General features: G+C 44.1%; 1 protein-coding gene across 1 annotated transcript in view; it reads left to right on the top strand.

Annotated features, from left to right (window-relative positions):
• The first annotated feature begins 798 nt into the window (after positions 1-798).
• The window catches only part of RNF128 (ring finger protein 128), a 37,372-nt gene continuing 17,246 nt past the window's right edge, over positions 799-20,924 (top strand). The window contains exon 1 of the mRNA XM_081848101.1: positions 799-1,312. Coding sequence (XP_081704227.1) covers positions 871-1,312 — 442 coding nt within the window. The 5' untranslated portion in view covers positions 799-870. The remainder of the gene's footprint in view (positions 1,313-20,924) is intronic.

The following is a 20,924-nucleotide window of genomic DNA, read 5'->3' as shown; positions in this document are numbered from 1 at the left end:
CAGAAATAGTGCTTTAGGTTAAGAACTTTGCTTCAGGATGAAAACAGAACAGGATGAGAAACAGGCAGCATCAGCGGGAAGCCCCATTAGCTAAAGTGGTTAAGAACAGACCTCCGGAACGAATTAAGTACTTAACCTGAGGTACCACTGTACAATGTTTATTGCTTTCATTTTATGGATCAACCGTCTTTTTAGATAGTAAAATTCATGTTAAATTGCTGTTTTAGGGGTTGTTTTTAAAAGTCTGGAATGCATTAATCCGTTTTGCATTACTTTCTACGGGAAAGCGCACCTTGGTTTTGGAACGCTTTGGTTTTGGAACGGACACTGTGACAGCTTTTACTAGTAGGTTCCTGCAAGATAACTTGTGGAATAGATCAGTCCACACAGCATGAGACTACAGATCTCTTGTTGGGGTGTGTGTGTGTGTGTGTGTGTGTACGGAACTTCAGTTACTTAGGCATTTTTATTGAGTTCTACTGATACCAACCACGCGCTTCGATCCCGGGACAAAGGTTCGGGACGCGGCGGCGGCGGCGGCGGCGGCGGCGCCAGCGCTCGAACCCGGCGGCGCGCCTGCGCGCACGTGCGCCTCCCTGGCCGGCCGCGGAGGAGGAGGAGGAGGAGTGTGGAGGGGCGTGTCTGTCTCTCCTACCCCCCGCTCCCGTCCACCGTGCCCCGCCCCTCCCCTCGAATTCCCCGCCCTCCAGAAATGGGCGGGGAATGGGCTCAGGTAAAGAGCGCGGCAGTCCGGCCAGTCGCTCGCCTGAGGCAAACGGCGGCGGCAGCGTGGTTGTTGTTGTTGTCCCTGTCCCCCCCCCCCCCCGCGTCGTCTCTTTCTCCGTGGTGCGGCGGGTCTCCTCTGAGGCGATGTGGCGGCATTCCTCGTGGGCCTTCTTGGCGCTGCTCCTGGCCGGCGGCGGCGGCGGCGGCCCCGGCAGCCTCCGCCACGGGGCTTCTGCCCAGTCGGTGTGGACGGCGTGGCTGAACGTGTCGTGGAGGATGCCCGGCAGCAACGAGAGCTACTGGAACGTGGGCGAGAGCGGCATCTTCGGGCAGGACTCCCCCCTGCGCCGGGCGGCCGGGCTGGTGGTGGCCCCCGAAGGGCCCGGGGCGGCCAACGCCTGCAGCCCGCTCACCAACTTCAGCAGCCCGCCGCCGCCCACCCCGTGGGTCGCCCTCATCCAGCGCGGAGGCGGCTGCACCTTCGCCGAGAAGATTGCCGTGGCCGCCGCCAAGGAGGCCTCCGCCGCCGTCATCTACAACTATGCTGGGGGGTCCGGGAACGACGTCCACCCCATGACCCACCCGGGTGAGGAAAACGGGGGGATGGGGGTGGGTGGGGGGCGGAGGGAGGGAGGGAGGGAGCCGGACAGTTTCCGGGATGCGCCCCTCGCTTGGGATTTAAAACCTGGCTTTAAAAAAAAAAATAATGCATTGTATTGTATTGCACAGAGTTGCGGGAGAGGGAACCTCCGAGGGTCATCTAGTCCAGCCCGCAAGAATAAGCCCGCTGCCCCCATAAGGGGATGGGAAATGCCACCTTGGCGTCCGTCAGCACCGCGCTCTAACCAACAAAGCTACCCTGGGAGATATAGATATAATTGCGTGTTTGTGTGTAGATATGCAGCTTGTTTAACGCGTTTATATAACACCTTTATATTCCGAGGGAGGTGGGTGGGGGGCTCCCTGGGGGTGGGTGGCGGAGGGAGGGAGTGAGCCGGACAGTTTATGGGACGCACCCCTGGCTTGGGCATCGGGTCCCTCTGAGTTGAGATTGAAAACCTGGCTTTTTTGGGGGGGGGGGAAATGCATTGTATTGTATAGCACAGAATTGGTGGAGTTTGGGGAGAGGGATCCCCCGAGGGTCATCTAGTCCAGCCCGCAAGAATAAGCCCGCTGCCACCATAAGGGGATGGAAAGTGCCACCTTGCGCGCTCTAACCAACAGAGCTACCCTGTGGTGGGCTCCCTGGGGGTGGAGGGAGGGAGGGAGCCAGACAGTTTCTGGCATCTGGTCCCTCTGAGTCGAGATTGAAAACCTGGCCTTTTTTTATTTTTAATGCATTGTATTGTATAGCACAGAATTGGTGGGGTTTGGGGAGAGGGATCCCCTGAGGGTCATCTAGTTCAACCCGCAAGAATAAGCCCGCTGCCCCCATAAGGGGATGGGAAATGCCACCTTGGCGTCCGTCAGCACCGCGCTCTAACCAACAGAGCTACCCTGGGAGATATAGATATGATTGCGTGTTTGTGTGTACATATGCAGCTTGTTTAATGCATTTATATAACACCTTTATATTCCGAGGGAGGTGGGGGGGGGACATGGCTCTCCTCCTCCCCGTTTCATCCTTAATGACAACCCTGGGAGGTAGGCTAAGAGATGGGAACTGGCCCAGAGTGAGCTTCAGAGGGTGTCAGAAGGGACACCAAGGGTCATCTAGCCCAACCCCTTGCAGTGCAGGAATCTTTCATATGAAGAGTCTCCTGCTCTGCTTGACGCAGAAGATATGATCCATCTTCTTTTTCTGTGTTTGAACACCCAAGTAGAAAGAAGCATTTCGTAGCTTCTCTTCTTTTTGCTTTGGTATTCTACAACCTCTTTGTGGCGTTGGCTGTTTTCAGTTGCAATAATCAGATAAGAAAATTGCTCATTTTTGTGCTTGGTGTACAAGCACTTGCCTGATGCGTGGTTGCTTTGTAAAGTGTGCCTTGCATATATCTGTGGGTCCTTAATGTATTGCTTCCATCTTAGGATGCATACGATTGCAGCCTCGATGCTTTTCTGCTGTCGTATATGAAATTTATATCTTGCTTTTTAGCCAAGATTAGCTCTCAGGGCTGCTTTTAGTTAAAATCTGTTGGAAGGTGTGATATGAGGGAAATGGCAGAGAAGGGGGTATTGTATTCTTGTGGACCATGGCACTTGGTGACACCAGGTCTCTCGAGAAAGGTGCAGCCAGAGGGTTAAAGGGACCACTGATGTTGAAGATGGCAACCCACAAAAGTATTTCTCCAATTCAGCTGCAGAGACTTTTGTCCTTGGCTATTGAAAATTGAGGGCAGACGTACACCACACACTTGAACCACATGACTTTCCCCAAAGAATCCAGGGAACTGTAGCTTCCCCCTAATACATTCCTAGCACCCATAAGAGGTTGCAGTTCCCAGGACTCTTTGGGCAAAGTCGTGGGTTTTAAGTGTGCAATGGGTGTGCTTTCTTAAGAAGTGGATAGTTTCTAGGCTTTCTACTCCAGAGGCAGAAGTTGCTATAAAACAGCTCCAGGAGTTGCTTGACTATTAAAGATGCTAGTCCACAGGATCAGACTGTCTACTGCAAAGGCTTCTTGGCCATGGCTGTTGCTATATTACTGTTGTGAATCACTCCACTTAACTCCTTCCTCCCCCTGGTGGGGGAAGCACCACCAGGTTCTCACTGTGATCACATGCATATATAGAAGTGTCCCAGTAAGTTGCGTGGAGCACACCACCTAGCATCTAGGTTTAGACTCTAGTCATAAATACAGTGGTACCTCAGGTTAAGTACTTAATTCATTCCGGAGGTCCGTTCTTAACCTGAAACTGTTCTTAACCTGAAGCACCACTTTAGCTAATGGGGCCTCCTGCTGCTGCCGCGCCGCCAGAGCCCGATTTCTGTTCTTATCCTGAAGCAAAGTTCTTAACCTGAAGCACTCTTTCTGGGTTTGTGGAGTGTGTAACCTGAAGCATATGTAACCCGAGGTACCACTGTACACTTTGCAAGTAACTAATTAAATGTTGGAAGATTCAGGGCGGACAAAAGGAAATCCTTTTAATCCTGGAACTCGCTCCCTCAGAAAGTAGTGATAGCTTCCAAATTGAATGGCTTTAAAAGAGATGGGCCATTGTGAGAATAGGGTGATGGACTTGGTGGCCTGATCTAGCAGGCTCTTCTTATGTTCTTTGGTACTTCTAGTAGGCAGAAGATCCTAAGAACAATTTGGGCAGCTCCTGAGGTTATAATCCCTGGAAAAAACCTAGAGCACACGCTATCTTCAAAAGTACTAATGCTGTTCCTCCATTGTCCACACTACTTCACTTCAGCTAGCACAAAATTATCTTCTGCATAGCGTATAGATCCAAAATGCAGGTACCTTAACTCTGGAGATACTCTCCCAAGTTTTGGTTCCTACTGAACTCAACTCACCATCCTGAATAAAGCAATTGTCTTGCGACTATAAACAAGTTGAAAGTACTCGAAAGCAGTTGCAAAAGGGCAGCAAACAATTCCTTGCTTTATTGCTTGCAGTGAGTAAAAGCCATCCAAGAAGCTTCTGTATCATTTATTGGTTTAGGCAATTTATATACTGCATCATATGTTAGTGAAATCTGCAAACAGTTTATATGACATCCTAAAAATATATTAACAAATACAAAAAAGTAGAAATTTAAATCGTCATTTTGGAGCTGCACAGTTAAAAATTGGATAAGATATCCTCTGAAACCAGGCATGTGTAAAGTCCGTTTTGGGGGCCTAATCTGGCCTGCCAGTCGGTTTAATCCGGCCCCTGTGGCAGTTTATTTCCTGGAGTTAAATCCTAAAAAAAAAACCCTCAACAACTTCAATCCTAAAAAAATCTCAACAACTTTGGGGTAAAATAATAAAAAAAAGCTCAACATCTTCATTTCTTTGGTTGGCCCTCACGGCCCTTCACTTCATCAAATCTGGCCCTCTTTGAAAAAAGTTTGGACACCACTGTACATTCTGATGATTGTACTGGCCACTAATGATTCTGTTTTAGTATCTTAACTGCTTGCCAGATGAAGAAAATTTAAAGCCTGAAAGGTGCTCTGCACATGTTCATGAGCATTCAGTCCAAGGTGAGAGTTCTTGTAAGTAAAATAGGTTCACATTGGCTGTGATTGAAATTCTACACAATGTGCTTCTACCTAAAGCATAAGATCCCTTCCAGAAAATATGTGGTAACCCTTGTTGCTCATGTGCCATATGCAATATTAATGTAGTAGTAAATCATGATTCTAGCCCATGTTTGCATGTGAAGCGTGTGAGAGATGGTAGTAACTTGGGCATGACCCTGGTATCACCTGCACCACGTCTACAAGGCACATCAACCTTTAGTACTCTGTTTTAATCAAGTTGCAATGGCTTATCTCATTTGTATGTTAACATTACAAATATGGATTACAATAATTTGCATTTATGTAGTGCATTTTAATTATATGCAGTGCTCTTCATAGATTTTCACTGACAAGCTCTGGAAGGATTTCATCACTTGTTTGAACAAGGAAAATAATTCTAATTTTCTAGTTCTTTGGATTGCCTTGTATATTGGTAGGAATGATTAGGAATCACAGAAGTATGAACATTCTGACCATCCTTCCTTCTGAGTTTGCTATGCTAGTGTGCTAATGCCATGCTGTTGCCACATGTTTTTCTGTGAATGAGTTAGTTGTCTTAGTTACATGCTTACTGTGCTGCTATTTGTTGCAGTGACGGGGATATGCATAAAAGCAATATACGAACAATTTCCACTTAAGAATTCCAGGGACACCAATAGTCTTGCGTAGTAATGTTTTCCTTTGAGAAAAGAAAGCAACACACTTGGCCTCACTTCCCTCTGTAGCATGTCCCTCACGGCTATGAAACAATACTGAAAAGATGCCTGTTATCTTCTGGGAGTTATTAAACATGCACTGATTTATTTATTTATTTAGTGTTTCCATGTTATCATTGTGGAGGGGCATTAAAACATATGTGCCATGGGATTATTGTACTCTAGTTAACATGAACCTCGAATGTGGGTGGAGCTTACAAATGTGGGTAATTGATGTGGCTTTTAGTGGAATAAAAAAAAATATTTTGCGTTTGTTGTTGCATGCCTTTGACGTCTCTGCATCCCCCCTCCCCCCCGCTGCCACCTGCCGCCTGCTCCTTGTGAACTGAATAAACCAGATCCCCTAATGTAGTACAAGTGCTTCAGCTAATGAATAGCTAGTCAGAAAATCAGTTTCCCTTGATATCATTTAGAGGGCCTACATAGTACAAGAAATTGATTGGCTGTACAGATGCTAAATAAATTGATTGGCTTTGGCTGAGACAAAAAGTCACTGTAGGGCAGAACTGTTAAATTGCCTTGAAAGGAGAACATAATTGATTGTATTGTGTGTTAATTCCACGGTACTTACACTGCTTTCATCTATCCTAGACTGTGATCCATGTGTATGGGTGCGGGCCCCAACCCTATCCACTTGTGGGAGTAAGCTCCACTGAATACAACAGGGGCACTTATGAATAAAACATACATAGAATTGATCTATAAAGCCAATGAGATTTCAGATTGAGTTCTGGAGGTTTATGGGGTTCATTTGAAGCATTTCTCCCTGAAAAGATCAGTAGTGGCAGGCAGCCTTCCTTGAAAGGGCCTCTCCAGGGCAATGAATGCCAAATGCTTTTTTCTTATCTTATCAAATGTACTTTGACATGCAATTAAACCAAGATAAGCATCAAATATCAATCCACTGTATCTTAGAGTTGATGAGGAGGAGTGGGGACTATGGAAGAGAACTCTGCTGAGTCTCCTTAATTGAAGGGACCATAGCAAGCCTTCTCCTAATGCTAAAGAGGTTGAGCATGCACAGAAAAATACTGTTTCTGAAGCATGCAGGACTTGGGCTATTTAGAATGACTATGAGTGTGGTACCATCATAACAATTCTGAGAAAACATTTGCATCCTCTCCTATGAAACGATGCTGCACAGTTGAAATGGAATCTTGAACTTTGGGAAAGGCCAGTGAATAGTCAATGAACTAAGGGGGGATAGCCAGAAGGGAAGAATTGAGGCTAATGATGGAGGCATGCGGTTTTTAGGGGTTTTTGAATGCTTTGTGTCATTTTAATGTAGTTTTAATGTAGTTTTTATGCAGTTTTATGTAGTTTTATGTAGTTTTTCAATTTCATTGTCCTGCATGGGACAGTGACAATAAAGATATCGTGTTGTATCGAAAAGGGAAGCAGCAGGGAATCTCTGAAGAAACTGCATCATTCTTAAGGTCAGGAATGGCTGTGTGCTATTATGGGGAGGAGGGCCAAAGGAGTGCTAAGAAACCTGGTCAAGGGGCAAGTGAGTAAAGGAATGGGGCCAAGGAAGCAGGAGCCTGAAAAGCAATGTTGAGAGATTGTTTGTAGTTATTGAGCTGAAGAAAAGAAGGACCAGAGCAGGGTCCCACAAACCCTGCCAGATCATAGCATTGTAGAGTTGGAGGGGCAGATGACGGTCACCCATGCAATGCAGGAATCTTAACATGGGACTTGAACCCATGATGCTGAAATTGAGAGTCTTGTACTCTACCAAATGAACTATCTCAGACCCATTCGCATCTAGAGGTACCGCTGTAAATTAAATACTGGAGTTCTATAATTTTAATTTCCCTATGGAGTGAAGTTTCCCTATGACGTCATTCGCAGAAGCGGCGAAAAGCGACGCATGCGCGCAGATGTGCCATCACTAGTTACGTTTGCTTCTGGATGCGAACGGGGCTCCAGAAAGGATCCCGTTCGTATCCAGAGGTACCACTGTATTATAAACCAAACTACCATATTTTTTTGCTCTATAGGACACACTTTTTCCCCTTCAAAAATTAAGGGGAAATGTGTGTGCGTCCTATAGAGCAAATGCAGGCTGTGCGGCTAAGCCCAAAGCCAGAACAGGGAGATGGAGCGCTGCGGAACGCTCCGTCTCGCTCTTCTAGCTTGGGGTTAGCTGCGCAAAGCCTCTGCAGGGCAGCAGGGTGCCTCCACCCCGCTGCCCTCCGGAGGCTACAAAAGCTGTCCCGGAAGCCTCAAGCCTTTGGAGTGCAGCGGGCCATGTCAGTCCCTTCTCCCTCCTGGTCGAAAAGCCCGCAGGAGCCGTGCGCTCCTTAAAGGGTGCATGGCTCCTGTGGGCTTTGTGGGAGATGGGGGAATTCCCCCACTTCCCGCAAAAGCAGGGAAAAGTTCTGGGAGGAGTGCACAGAGATTGGGGGGGGGGTCATATTTTTTTCCTTGATTTCCCCCTCTGAAAACTAGGTGTGCCCTATGGATCGAAAAATACGGTAGGTTCCAGATGGAGAGGTAACATGCAGACTCCTTGTTAATGGTGTTGCATACTGCTGCCTGGGAGGTGTTGCATTTTGCTACTCCTCCCATGTCAGAGAGGAGTTGCTTGTGCTGCAAAACTCAGCAGGTAACTTCTAGCGCCTCTCAATTTATAAACCACATTGAGCAAACAAAATCAACCATAAGACGAAAGTGAAATTAAGGAGAAATGTGTTTCATTTGCCTAGGTCAGAACGTGAACCTTTGAATTCTGCAGACTTTTCAGCAAGCTTATGTGCCAGTGTTGCTGGTGTGTGCCTGGTGGGCAACTGTGTTTTCATTGCACGTCAGATGTCTAATGACTGTGGGAAAATTACACAGGTTCCTATTTGCATTGGGGGTGGAGGAAGAGGCTAGCACTGGCTGAGCCAGCTGTTGGTGGCTCAAAGATCAGGAGGCTAGTGTATGGATAGCCTAAAGGCATTCTCATGTGGGGGCGGAACTTGTTTCTCAGCTAATGTACATAGTCTTGCTGTGTCAACAGAAACTTGACAATCGGGTCCCCCTTTAAGGTGGCAGCTACGCTATAAACCTCTTTTGAGTCTGGGATTTGTGTTAAGCAGGTTGTTGTCAAAGCACAAGGCAGCGTTTATAGAGTTTATAAAATCCTATGCGACTCTCAAGAGCAACTGTTTGCAGCACTTGCTACTGGGCTAAATGGTGAATAACTGGATATTCTTAGAAGGTAAGGTAGAAACCAAAGCAACTGCTTTCCTTTAGGAATACAAAAAAACATTTTTGTCCAAGTTCCATTAACTTTCATTTTTCAGGGTCAGGGAAGGAAACTAACTAGCTTCTTGTTGCTTTGGGGAGCAATGGGTGAATTTGTCAAGGTAAGATGCGGAAGAGGGAACGCGGCATTTCCTTAGTAGCCTGGTAGGATAGGCTTTTCTCTTCCCCTACCCTGATGGGCCATGTATATGATGGCTGGAGCTGCTCACTTGTCAGTCACCTGACATTATAATGACACTGGACTATCTTTCTGCATCACTTTGAACTGGACTTCTGAGGATCAAGCTCCCCTCAAAGTGATATATTGCCCTATGATTTGCAAACACTATTGATCAGCTGCAAACACTGTTTTAACCAACCCTGCAGTTACCTTCCCTACATCTGATGTCATACATGATGTCTGATATAGATCAGGTGGGTGTGGCCTGGTCAAAATGGTCTCATGGGCCAAATGGGGAGGACTGGTGGGCCTAATTAGGTTCCCCGCCCCTCACTTAAACAGTTGGATAATACAGTGGTACCTTGGGTTACAGGCACTTCAGGTTAGACTCTGCTAAGCCAGAAATAGTACCTCAGGTTAAGAACTTTGCTTCAGGATGAGAACAGAAATCGCACGGCGGCTGCAGCAGGAGGCCCCATTAGCTAAAGTGGTACGTCAGGTTTTAAGAACAGTTTCAGGTTAAGAACGGACCTCCAGAATGAATTAAGGTCTTAACCCGAGGTACCACTGTATTTATTATGGTTTTGATATCAGGAGGTGTTGACATTTGAAGCAACAATCTATTCACAGAATAGACTATCAGTTCACAGTTAGAAAATCACCATCTTCTAAATTGAAGTACAGTAGTCCCTCACCTTACACAGCAGTTTTGTTCTAAGGCAGTGTTCAAAATTAGTCAGGTGCATTTTGCACCTGGCTTTGGACCACTTTGGACCAGGTGAAAATGCCTGAGTGCCAGGATGGTGCCTCACACCTCCATTATCGGGAGGTGCATGCCTGGTGATCATTGGATCTGGACTGTTTTCACACACTAGTACCCCATTCTGTAGAATTCTATCAGTTATAGTTTATCTATACAATTGGAATGAATTTCTGGAACCAAAATGCTTTTTCTGTGCAGCAGGAACAGTCACTTTTAAGAAAAGGAGGTCGGAAAAAGTCAGTATATATGTGGACTGTCGCTGGATCAAGTGACTTTTCATTAAGTTTTCAAAGTTCTTAACCTAGCTCAGGGTTGTCATATGAACTAGTCAGATGTTTAACTGATAATCAATCATAGTCAATTCATCATTTGATAAATAAGACTTTAGAGCCAAAACGGCAACTAGACATTCCGTTTTGGCAACTGTAACCCTTGGTTTAAGGAGCCATTTGGCGCCTAGATTATATATCTGAGTTTCTAACACTGTTCTAAGGGTTCCATATATACATGAAAATAACATATATTCAAACCCTTGGAGCCACCCCATAGCTAGGGAGTGGGTGGGGGGAGGGAGACATAGCATCCCTGAGCCTTCCAGAGCTAAAGAGCTAAACCCAAGTGAACCTAGAAGAAAAATAACTTTTAAGTTCTCTGCCTTGTTTGGGATTTGAGTTGCGCAATTTCAATCATGTATGAGTGAAATTGTGCCAGTAAATTGAGGGGTTTATAATACATAGATTTGTTTATAATGGAGCATCAGCAGCCTGCTGTAATTTAGCATTTCCCTTTTTCCTTCTTCCAAACCCTTCTTTATATGCCAGAGAGAGCTTTGCTACAATGGGGTTTTGGAGCAAGCAGAAACAGCATGAATCTCTCTCACTGTTTCTTCCTGCTTCAAAGCCCAGGTCAGTATCTCTAGAGTTCTGGGAGATTGCTTGTGTCATGCTCAGCAGGGGCCCTCATCTCAAGCAAGTTGGTAAGTGGATATAGCTACACGCAGCACCCATTTCAGAAGGAATGTTGCTCATTTCAGGCCAAATGAAGTCATAATAATGTGAACCTTTGTCTTAGGATAGTAACTTGGCTTGCTAACGTACTTACAATAGTTAGATTATTACTACAGTTTGTTTTGAGTAGAGTGCCTGGAAGCAGCATAACTTGTACAGCCTGATACTTAAAATCTCTAACATTAAAAAAAAAAAAAGGTATTAAATGTTGGCTGATAATGATAATAATACATTTTTTTTCAGGGCAAGATGCCCAGGATTTAGCAAATTCAGAATAAATATTTGCTTTGTGAACTTGTAAGGGCAGAATCTTATCACCTGCTTACTGAGGGAAGATGGTACCTTTCTACGGCAGGTCTCCAAGTATATAACTCTGATAATTGCCCTTCTTGTGTAATCTGTATTGACCTTCAGAAGCAAGCTGTTGTATTGGTAAGGATTAAAAACAGAACAAAGTGTGTGTTTTTTCTAAGGCACTTTCCCCATTAGCTATATTGCGTTCCTCAAATATGGATTATTGTACAAGACTTGAGCATTTTGATTATAATGAGCAGTAAATGATTACTCATTTTAACCCCGGAAGTGATGCCATATTGGTGTGAGAGAGAACAAATTGGTTGGTTTGCAAAAAGCTGTGTGCAAATTTCCCACATTCCTCTAAAACTTTGCTTGAGAGCAGTTTCTTTCTAGACTTGGATTGGGGAAAGAAGGGGAGGGGGGGTCATGCATGCAGGCCAAAAGGTAGTCCACTCATATTCCCGACATTGCATCTACTTTGTCTAATGAAGTATAATTGGTTTTAAAACTGTTTTTGAAGTTATATTCAAATTCAAATCTTTATTGCGGTCCAAAGACCCACAAAACAATTTCAAAACTAGATACAGTTAAAACGACCAGACAGACAGATGGAAGAAACCAAGGCAGTCATTTTGTTTTATCTAGGGCATAATGATCTTTGTTTCTTATAACCTCAGGTAGAAACTTTGCCATGGCCAGTGTAATACCATTTGACCTGTCTTCCAAAAGATATTTAATATGGGAGGCTTCGGATTTTCCGGGCAAATTTGCCAGTAAGAGTTTGATCAGTTGATCCCTTGCTTGCTCATATTGCCCACAATGCAGTAGGATATGCTTCAAGTTGTATTTTGAAATTGTTGTAACCCATCCTGGGATCTTAGGGTGAAGGGCGGTAATAAATTAAGATGAGGAGAAGGGGGATAATAGTGGTGGCACAGTTGAAATGGGTATAACCAAAATTACTTTGAGCTACAAAATTATGAGGTGAACATTCCCCCCCCCCCATCATGCCTAATTGCTCTCTGTTCTTGTCTTGTCTTCAAAGAAAGCCTGTCTACCTTTAAGAGTTGAGTATTTCCGGAAACTTATAGCTTGGTTTTTAGCAATTAATTAAATAAATGGTTGTGAGGACTCATTGTAGTGGTGAGGCAAGAAAGATTTTTCCAGAGACCCTGGAAAGCTGCTACGAAAGTGGACACTATGGGCATGAAGTCGAACCTGGAATAAGTCTGCTTCCTATGTTCCTTCCATACTGAAATACAGCACAAAATATGCATTTTCAGTGTACCAGAAAATTTTCCTTGTGAGTTCAGGATAAACCAAATTCACTATCAAAGGATGCTCTGAAAGCCCAGTTGACTTTCTAGTGTTTTAACTTTCCTTTGCATGAGTATCCACAAAGCAGATGGCTGACTACAGCTGGAGACTGGGATAAATTGATTTTTAGCTTGCCCATATGTGATAATTCTGGGACGCGGGTGGCGCTGTGGGTAAAACCTCAGTGCGTAGGACCTGCTGATTGTATGGTCGACGGTTCGAATCCCTGCGGCGGGGTGAGCTCCCGTCTTCGGTCCCAGCTCCTGCCCACCTAGCAGTTCGAAAGCACAATTAAGTGCAAGTAGATAAATAGGTACCGCTTTATAGCGGGAAGGTAAACGGCGTTTCCGTATGCTGCTCTGGTGCCGGCTCGCCAGAGCAGCTTCGTCACGCTGGCCACGTGACCTGGAAGTGTCTCCGGACAGCGCTGGCCCCCGGCCTCTTAAGTGAGATGGGCGCACAACCCTAGAGTCGGACACGACTGGCCCGTATGGGCAGGGGTACCTTTACCTTTACTTTGTGATAATTCTAATGTTCAACTTTGTTACAGAACTTATGAGTGTCCAGACTAACAGTTTAGATATTCCTCTGTGATAATCTGATTTCAATACTAGAGCTAAGAAACCAGGATTTTAATTTGAGTGGTGCTATTATCCTGACAGCAGACACCTATGCTATGTAACTATTCCTGTTATCTTTTTATGTATACTGGGGCTCACTAAGATTAGGCTAAAAATCCAAATAAATCAATACAATTATGTTCTGTATTTGACATTAAATTATTTATAAATATATTTCTAAACCACTGTTCACCCCAAGCAAGGGCCCCATTAAAGCAAGATTTATTTCTGATAAACTTCCGGGATTGGCCCTTTACTATGATTCACTTAATTTTGAATTAGGAGGCAAAAGTTTACCTTTAAAATCAGAAAACCAAAATAGTTGTTTCACCTTAGCAACGATGTGGTAAACATCAGTTACTTGATTAAAATTGCTATTGCTCAGCAGAGCTCTAGAAATTAATCTTCCTTCTTCTTTCTGGCAGGCACTGGGTTGTTGTTTTTTAAAAGCAGCTGCCTTGTTCTCTAGAATTAAAATCTAGGGTTCCATAATGGGGCAGCAGCACTGGCCAGCAGGAAATGTAGAAGATCCAAGCTAGATAATTCACGTATGCAACTTAGCTACGGTAACTGAAATCACCTTGCTATTCACAATAACAGGGTAAGACCTTGTAACATAAGACCTTGTAGCATATGGGCCTCCGGAAGGAAGATTCACTGAAATTAAAATGAAAGGTTTGGTTGAAGCAGCAAGGTTATCTCTCCTCCATCATCTCCGTTTGGCATTAGGGAACTAAGCCAGGATTAAAAACCAACACTTTAGCTAGAATTTTACTAACTAAACAACATATAACGTTACTGTAAAAGGTTAGGAAGGCATATTAAGTTTGCTAAGGCTGCCGGTGCTGCTTATTTTAATGTAAAAGGCCAGCACTCAGATAGGTTTCAAGGAATAAGACACATACTTCTCTTGCGCTTCTTTCGCGCTGGAGCCGATGCATCCTGCTCATCTTCATCCGACCTATAAAAACCAAGAGTAGAGTTGCCATTGGGGGATTATAGGGCTGCTTGGCCGTTTTGCCAGTAATCACCATTTTGTCACTTAGGTCTTATGATCAGGGCCAAAGCAGACATGACACCACCTCCTTTTTCTTAACTTCGAAGCAGCCATGATGGCATGTTTGTGCTACTACATTGATAGGGCAACTGGCATTAGGCATAAAAGGTAAAGGTGCCGCTGACCGTTAGGTCTAGTCGCGGACGACTCTGGGGTTGTGGCGCTCATCTCGCTCTATAGGCTGAGGGAGCCAGCATTTGTCCACAGACAGCTTCTGGGTCATGTGGCCAGCATGACTAAGCTGCTTCTGGCAAACTGGAGCAGCGCACGGAAACACCGTTACTTAATGGTTAAATGAACCATTTTTATAATTTGGTTTTTGCCAGATATCTGTTGAACAACTTCACACTGCTGCTGGGGGTTTGCATGTCTGAATGCTCCTTGGTTTAAAAAACACCCCAAAAACCTTCAATTAGAAAGCTAACATTTTGGAGCAGGCTCATTTGCATGACATCGGGCTTTATATGTGCAATAGTGTGCCATCTGCCATCTGAAGTAGCAAAGCCTAAAGTTTACCTCTGCAGTATTCAGCAGAGACTCGCTACTCTACGTTTCTCAAATATGTACAGTAGCTGTAATAAAAAATGATGAGGTTTGATTCTCCTCTAACTTCTTGAGAGAATTTACCGGAGAGGTTAGGTTAGATTATTCTGTGGTATGTGATATGGGGTGGGTGATTGGTTTTGAGTGATGGTGACTCAAAACCTGAAGAAGTGTGCATGCACACGAAAGCTCATACCAAGAACTAACTTAGTTGGTCTTTAAGGTGCTACTGGAAGGAATTTTTTCATTGAATCCAAAGTGAGTTGTGCAAGTCCCAAGCTCTTCTTAGGTATACTGAATGCAATAAAGTTGTACCTTGGTTGCTGAACGCCTTGGAACTCACACATTTCAGCTCCCGAACAATCAAAAACCTGCAGCCAATTAGAAGCCGCTCGTTGGTTTGCAAACTTTTTGGAAGTCAAACGGACTTCCGGAATGGATTCCATTCGACTTCCAACGTATGACTGTATTTACATCAGATAATAACGATACCATTTAAGCTGGAAGTACAATGCAGTGCTACGAAAATTAGTATTTACTTGGAAGTTTAGGAGGTTATAAGTGTGAAACGCACATTTTGTAGTGGTAGCATGGCCCCTTCTAAAAATTAAGTGAATACCCCTAGGTAAGGCATCATATATATATTATATTTTATTTTACTTAAAAAAATTCTATACAGTACCACTATTCATCCAAGGATAACAGGGCATTTTACAAAGGTGTCTTTGCATGATGCCTCTCAACATTGTTTAAGAACTGTGCTGGTGTAGCTGCTTACTTGCCACAACACAGTACAGAGCTTGTGTCAGGGGGGCAAAGGTTCAAAAGGAGGAAAGTCTCAAGGAAGACTCTTGAACTTCTTGGTGCTGGCTCTTGAATCTATGGGCTGAAAGATATGGAGATGAGTCTAGGAGCTTGCCTTGAAATTTTACTGAATTTCCTGGTTGAGCAAGTGTTGATTGGCAGTCTTGTATGCCCCCCTGGACTAGAGCATGGGTAGGCAAACTAAGGCCCAAGGGCCAGATCAGGCCCAATTACCTTCTGGATCCAGCCCGCAGACGGTCTGGGAATCGCTGTGTGGATCGCCAGTGCATGCGTTCTTTCCCTCTCCCTCACATGGTGGCGGCGGCACCTCCTCCCTCCATCCTCCTGGCTTCTCCCTGCCCTGCATAGAGGTTGGAGGGGGCTGGGCTTTGTTGGTGCCAGCAGCAGCAAGTGCTTAAGCAGCCGCCATTTTAAGCCGCCCCTCTCTGGAGCCCTTTCGTGCTCTGCTCACCGTCCCTCCGCCGCCGCCAGCCCCTAATGCTCGCAAGACACAGGTAAGCAGCCACCAGGGCTTGTGGTGCTCTTGCATCATTTCTCCCTCCCGAAAATATAGTCTGTCCCCCCAAAGGTCTGAGGGACAGTGGACTGGCCCCCTGCTGAAAAGGTTTGCTGACCCCTGCCCTAGAGTGCTGAAGTACCTGGGTGGAAAAGGGTGCTTATCCTGACTCTTTCTGTGTACCTCTCCACTGCTGCCAATTTCAAACATTTTTGCTGCAAAGCAGTTGGAAATGGCTAAAAGAAGGGGCTTGCAAGGGGGAATGGTTGCTCTTCTGCTGCAAATTATTTCCTCCCTACTGCTTTACAGCTGTTCAGTGAGAAAATGAGTTTCTGGAATTGCTTCCCAGATACATTCTGCTGTGAAGTGTTCAGGAACCCTAAGTGGCAAGTTTCCCCCCAAAGAACTTCCTATTAGAGTAGACTTGATGCCTCCAGGTTTGTTCACCTTGTGCAAATTGTTAACTGAATAATTGGTGATTGTCTAAGTACAACTTGGAGCACCTTATTTTTTGCTCTACAAGACGCACCAGACCATAAGACGCATCTAGTTTTTGGAGGAGGAAAACAAGAAAAAAATATTCTGAATCCCAGAAGCCAGGACAGAAAGCGGGATCGCAGCTCCACGATCCTGCTTGCTGTCCTGGCTTCTGGGATAGCTGTGCGCAGCCTCTCTCGGGCAGTGGCATGAATTCTTCCCCTGCCTGGGAGAGTCTGCGCGCGGCTAAGGCTTCGCCAAGAGCCGCACTCCCTTTAAAGAGCCGCGTGGAGCGTGTGCGCGGCTCTTGGGGGCTTTTCCCCGAGGACGGAGAAGGGCTGCTCTTTAAAGGGAGCGCTGAGCAGAGCCTCATGCCTGCATTCGCTCCATAAGACGCCCACACATTTCCTCCTACTTTTTAGGAGGGGAAAGGTGCGTCTTATAGAGCGAAAGGTGCATCTTATAGAGCGAAAAATACGGTAGGTCCATTGCTTTCAATGCGTCTGCTCAAAGTATGACTACTATTGGGCATCATCCAATATAGCGTACTTAGCATTGGAACTGGAAATAAGGGTGAGTCTAGATTTTGTGCCCCTTCTTGAGCTATCTTTCGTGTATTATCTTCTAATGTATGAAGTGTTCTAAAATATTCACCATCAGTAAAGCCTGGGCATATCCACCCTTCAGATGTCAGCCAAACATTATTAGACTTCTCCCAAAGCTACAATTCTAGGAATTACAGAAAGTTATCTGATACCTTAAATGACTGGGATTTGATTAAGTTCAGTAAACAAAACTAACCCTCCCCAACCTATTTTACATTTATTCTGGGTTTTCCCCCTAATAGCCAACCCCCACCCCACCCCCACCCTAAAAAAACTTGCTATAAGGTTTTAAGATAAAAATCAAGCCAGGCAGACTTTATTGCTTATAAGCAAAGGCCACCATTCTTGATGCGGTTTAAATGTTACGTTTAAACAAATGCAAAGTTTTACTGGGTTAGTAAGTATTTTAAAACGCAGCAACTCAACTTTCAGTAGCTTATGTCTTACATTGTTAAAATTAGAGAGGGGGAAAATGCTGAATTTTAATATATTAAACTTAGCTTTCCCCAGGAAATATGCATTTATATTATCTAGTAAATTATACCTTTCTTGCAGACTTCCATGTGGAAAGAAAAGGTTAAAACTTGCATATTTGACTGGTATTCACTCTGTTACTAGTTTTTTATGAAACAATGCATTTTTATAAATCATATTTTTCCTTAGAAAAATGCAGCAGCAGATGTTAGTGGTTTAATATATGCTAACACTACAAAACTGGATTTGAAAGAACAATTCAAAAAAGCCCTTTTTTTTCTTTAATAAGAAACAACTCTTTTCCTTAATAAGAAACTGATCAGAGGCGATGTTACAGACAATGCTGCTTGCCGAAGAGATTGGGGCAGACTTTTATGTCAGAATTAAATGTTCGTAGCCATGGCAATGCTTAAGGGAAGCATGCCTGACAAAGATGAATATATAATCTCACAAAAGAGATGGTGGTAGTCAAAGCAGGAAAAAGTAATACTTGAGAACAGTAACACCTTGTTTGAAAGTACTATTGGCAGCTTCCTGGCTGCTTGCTTTGCACTTGAGTGTTAAAGGCCTTAAAACATAAAACTGTCCTAGAGCAATGTTTCCAAAGGTGTACAGTAATTCTTCTTTCTCCTTTTAAAAGAGAGTCCGTGGCTAGAAATGCACCTATGAGTTCATATTGCCAGCTTGAGGGTACTGGAGCCTCCTAATGATATATTGGCATGAGTTTACTGTGGCATGTGCACACACACACAATATGTTGACTATTGGGCCTCAATTGGGCTCTGGGTCATTTGTAAATGCATTGGTTTGAAATTTGATCTGATCCTGGAAGGTAATGGGAAACCTGAGTCAGCCAAGTGGTTTCTGTGCACTTGTGGGATTGAACAAACTACTTTGCTGGTGTATTGTTTAGATCATCCATTGCTGAAAATTGCCAGTAGCTGCACTCTGTCCCATAGCACACGACGGTGCATCTTTGATTAATATAAAATCTTTATAGAACAATTCATCTAGATTTCTCCACGCAGAAGGAAGTGAGAAAGCCAAGCCTTTATAATTTTATATTCTGTTTCTCAGGATGGCATGCTATAGAATTACAACAATGCATTCTAAACAGTGCAGTTGTAATTACAATAAGAGCAAAATAACTGAAACTGCTCAACAGCAACCACAAATTCCATTCCAGTTGTATTTTTTATTTTGTACTGTGTTGATTTTGTGCACTGAGTTGATTTTGCAGAAAGCTAGGTACAGATTCATCATCATGAATCATGATAACATTAAAAGGACTTTCCTCCTTAGGAAGGAAGGAAAGATATAAATGTAATTACTAAGTAAAATGCCTAAGATAAAAAAACTAAAATAAAAAACTCATTTCCTAGTGCCTGAAAGATAGCAGTGCAGGTGCCAGGCAAACCTCCCACAGGAGGATGCCCTAAAGGTAGGAGTTTGAGGCTGTTCTGCCTTTTATGAGATGGACAGTTGCCAGGGAGGCTCACTTTTGCTATTGAGTCATGATTTATTGTATACCCCAATTAGTTAGGATTTGACCCGGTGCACATCTGCTGGAGAGATAACGTGCTCTGCAAGATGGCAAGTTATGGCTAGTGCTGTGGGAAGGTAGCGATAATGTAGCAGGCTTTCCTGATTCCTCCTCCACACTGATTATTACAGGCACAAGACTACATGGCCCTGCTTTGCTGCCTCTGCCCTTTGTTCTATATCTGGGCTGAATACAAAAGCGGATGCTGTTGTACATAATTACAGGTGCAGTCTCACATACGCTTGGAGAGATTGCTTTGTTTTTATCCAGGTAGGCTGTATGCCTGCCAGTCTGGCCACATTTTCTCGTTGAGAGTTGGAGAATGAGATTCAAGGTTATATATTTCTTGTTGGTAGAAGTGTTCAAGCATCAGTGGTAGCAATACTTGTGCATTCTTATAGTCCAATATTTAATTGATATTCCTAGGGTTGTTTTTGTTTTGTGGTTGAACAGGTGTTCGGGAATATCCAGCAGTCTCAAAGTTCTGTATCAAACATACCATTTAATATTTCATTTGAATGTTCTTTTGCATGAGTAGAACGCTGATTGCAGATTGATTAATTGATTTATTTAATATCCTGCCTTTCTCTTGAACCAGGACTTGCTTACAAATAAAAATAGAAGACACAGATAAAATGGAAAAGCCCAAACCTAAAAGGATTAAAACAATATAAAAACAGAGCCATTAAAAATACATAGAATCGTGGAATTATACAGTCGGAAGGGACTTGGAGGATCATTTAGTCCAACCCTCTGAAATGCGGGAATCCTTTGCCCCATAGTAAGGACCAAATCTTCAACCCTCAGATTGCTCTATTGACTGAGCTGTCCCAACAATAAAAACATCACAGTACCATCCCTTTCTTTAGGAACAGTCAGTTCCTAAAGACTTGTTGGAATAACAAGGTCTTCACCTGCTGGCAGAAAGAAAACCTGAGGGAAGAAGTCTAGCTTCTCTAGGGAGGGAGTTCCAGAGTATGGGAGCAGCCACCAAAAAGGCCCTCTCCTGCATCCCCACTGAGTGTGCCTGTGAGGCGGGTGGGATTGAGAGAAGGGCCTCTCCCAAAGATGTCAGAGCCCAGGCAAGTTTGTGTGGGAGATAATGTCCTTTCACATAGCCTTAACGTGGTTGCAGCGCATCAGCAGCCCCTCCCAGCCACTCTTTGCTGCCATAATTGCAGTTCTCATTAGAGCTTGGAGGCAGGTTGAGGCTTGGACTTTGTGCATGAAGGAACTGGTACTCCAGTTTGAAACAAGAAAATGTTGATAGGTAGACAATGCAGGGCAGTTCAGCTCAACTGGTGGTGGTAATCAACAGAGGGAAGAGAGCTTGCTGTCCCTCTCAATCTGAGACAATAGTGTTTATTTCATTTACAAAATATATATACAGTAGTACCTCGGGTTAAGTACTTAATTCGTTCTGGAGGTCCGTACTTAACCTGAAACTGTTCTTAATCTGAAGCACCACTTTAGCTAATGGGGCCTCCCACTGCCGCCGCGCCGCCGGAGCACGATTTCTGTTCTCATCCTGAAGCAAAGTTCTAAACCCGAGGTAATATTTCTGGGTCTGTAACCTGGAGTCTGTAACCTGAAGCATATGTAACACGAGGTACCACTATATTGCTTTCTTATGGCCATAAGAAAAGCTCTTAAGTTTACAGATAAATTATCAGTGAAAAATGGTTAGAAATTGATATTTTAAAACAGTCAAAAGATTTTTAAAGTCAACCAGTAGCTAAAAAGAGAGAAAATACATGTAGGTGCTCCTACATGTCTGGATAGACTTGCCTGAACAAAAATGTTTTAAGCAGGCACCTTTGCTGTATTCTGAATTATACTTAATAATACTCCTGAAATAATACTTTTAAAGGGCC

This window comes from Podarcis erhardii (genome assembly GCF_964252035.2).
Source record: "Podarcis erhardii genome assembly, chromosome: Z".
NCBI lineage: Eukaryota > Metazoa > Chordata > Lepidosauria > Squamata > Lacertidae > Podarcis > Podarcis erhardii.
The sequence above is the reverse complement of the archived record's forward strand: the minus strand, read 5'-3'. Positions and strand labels throughout refer to the sequence as shown.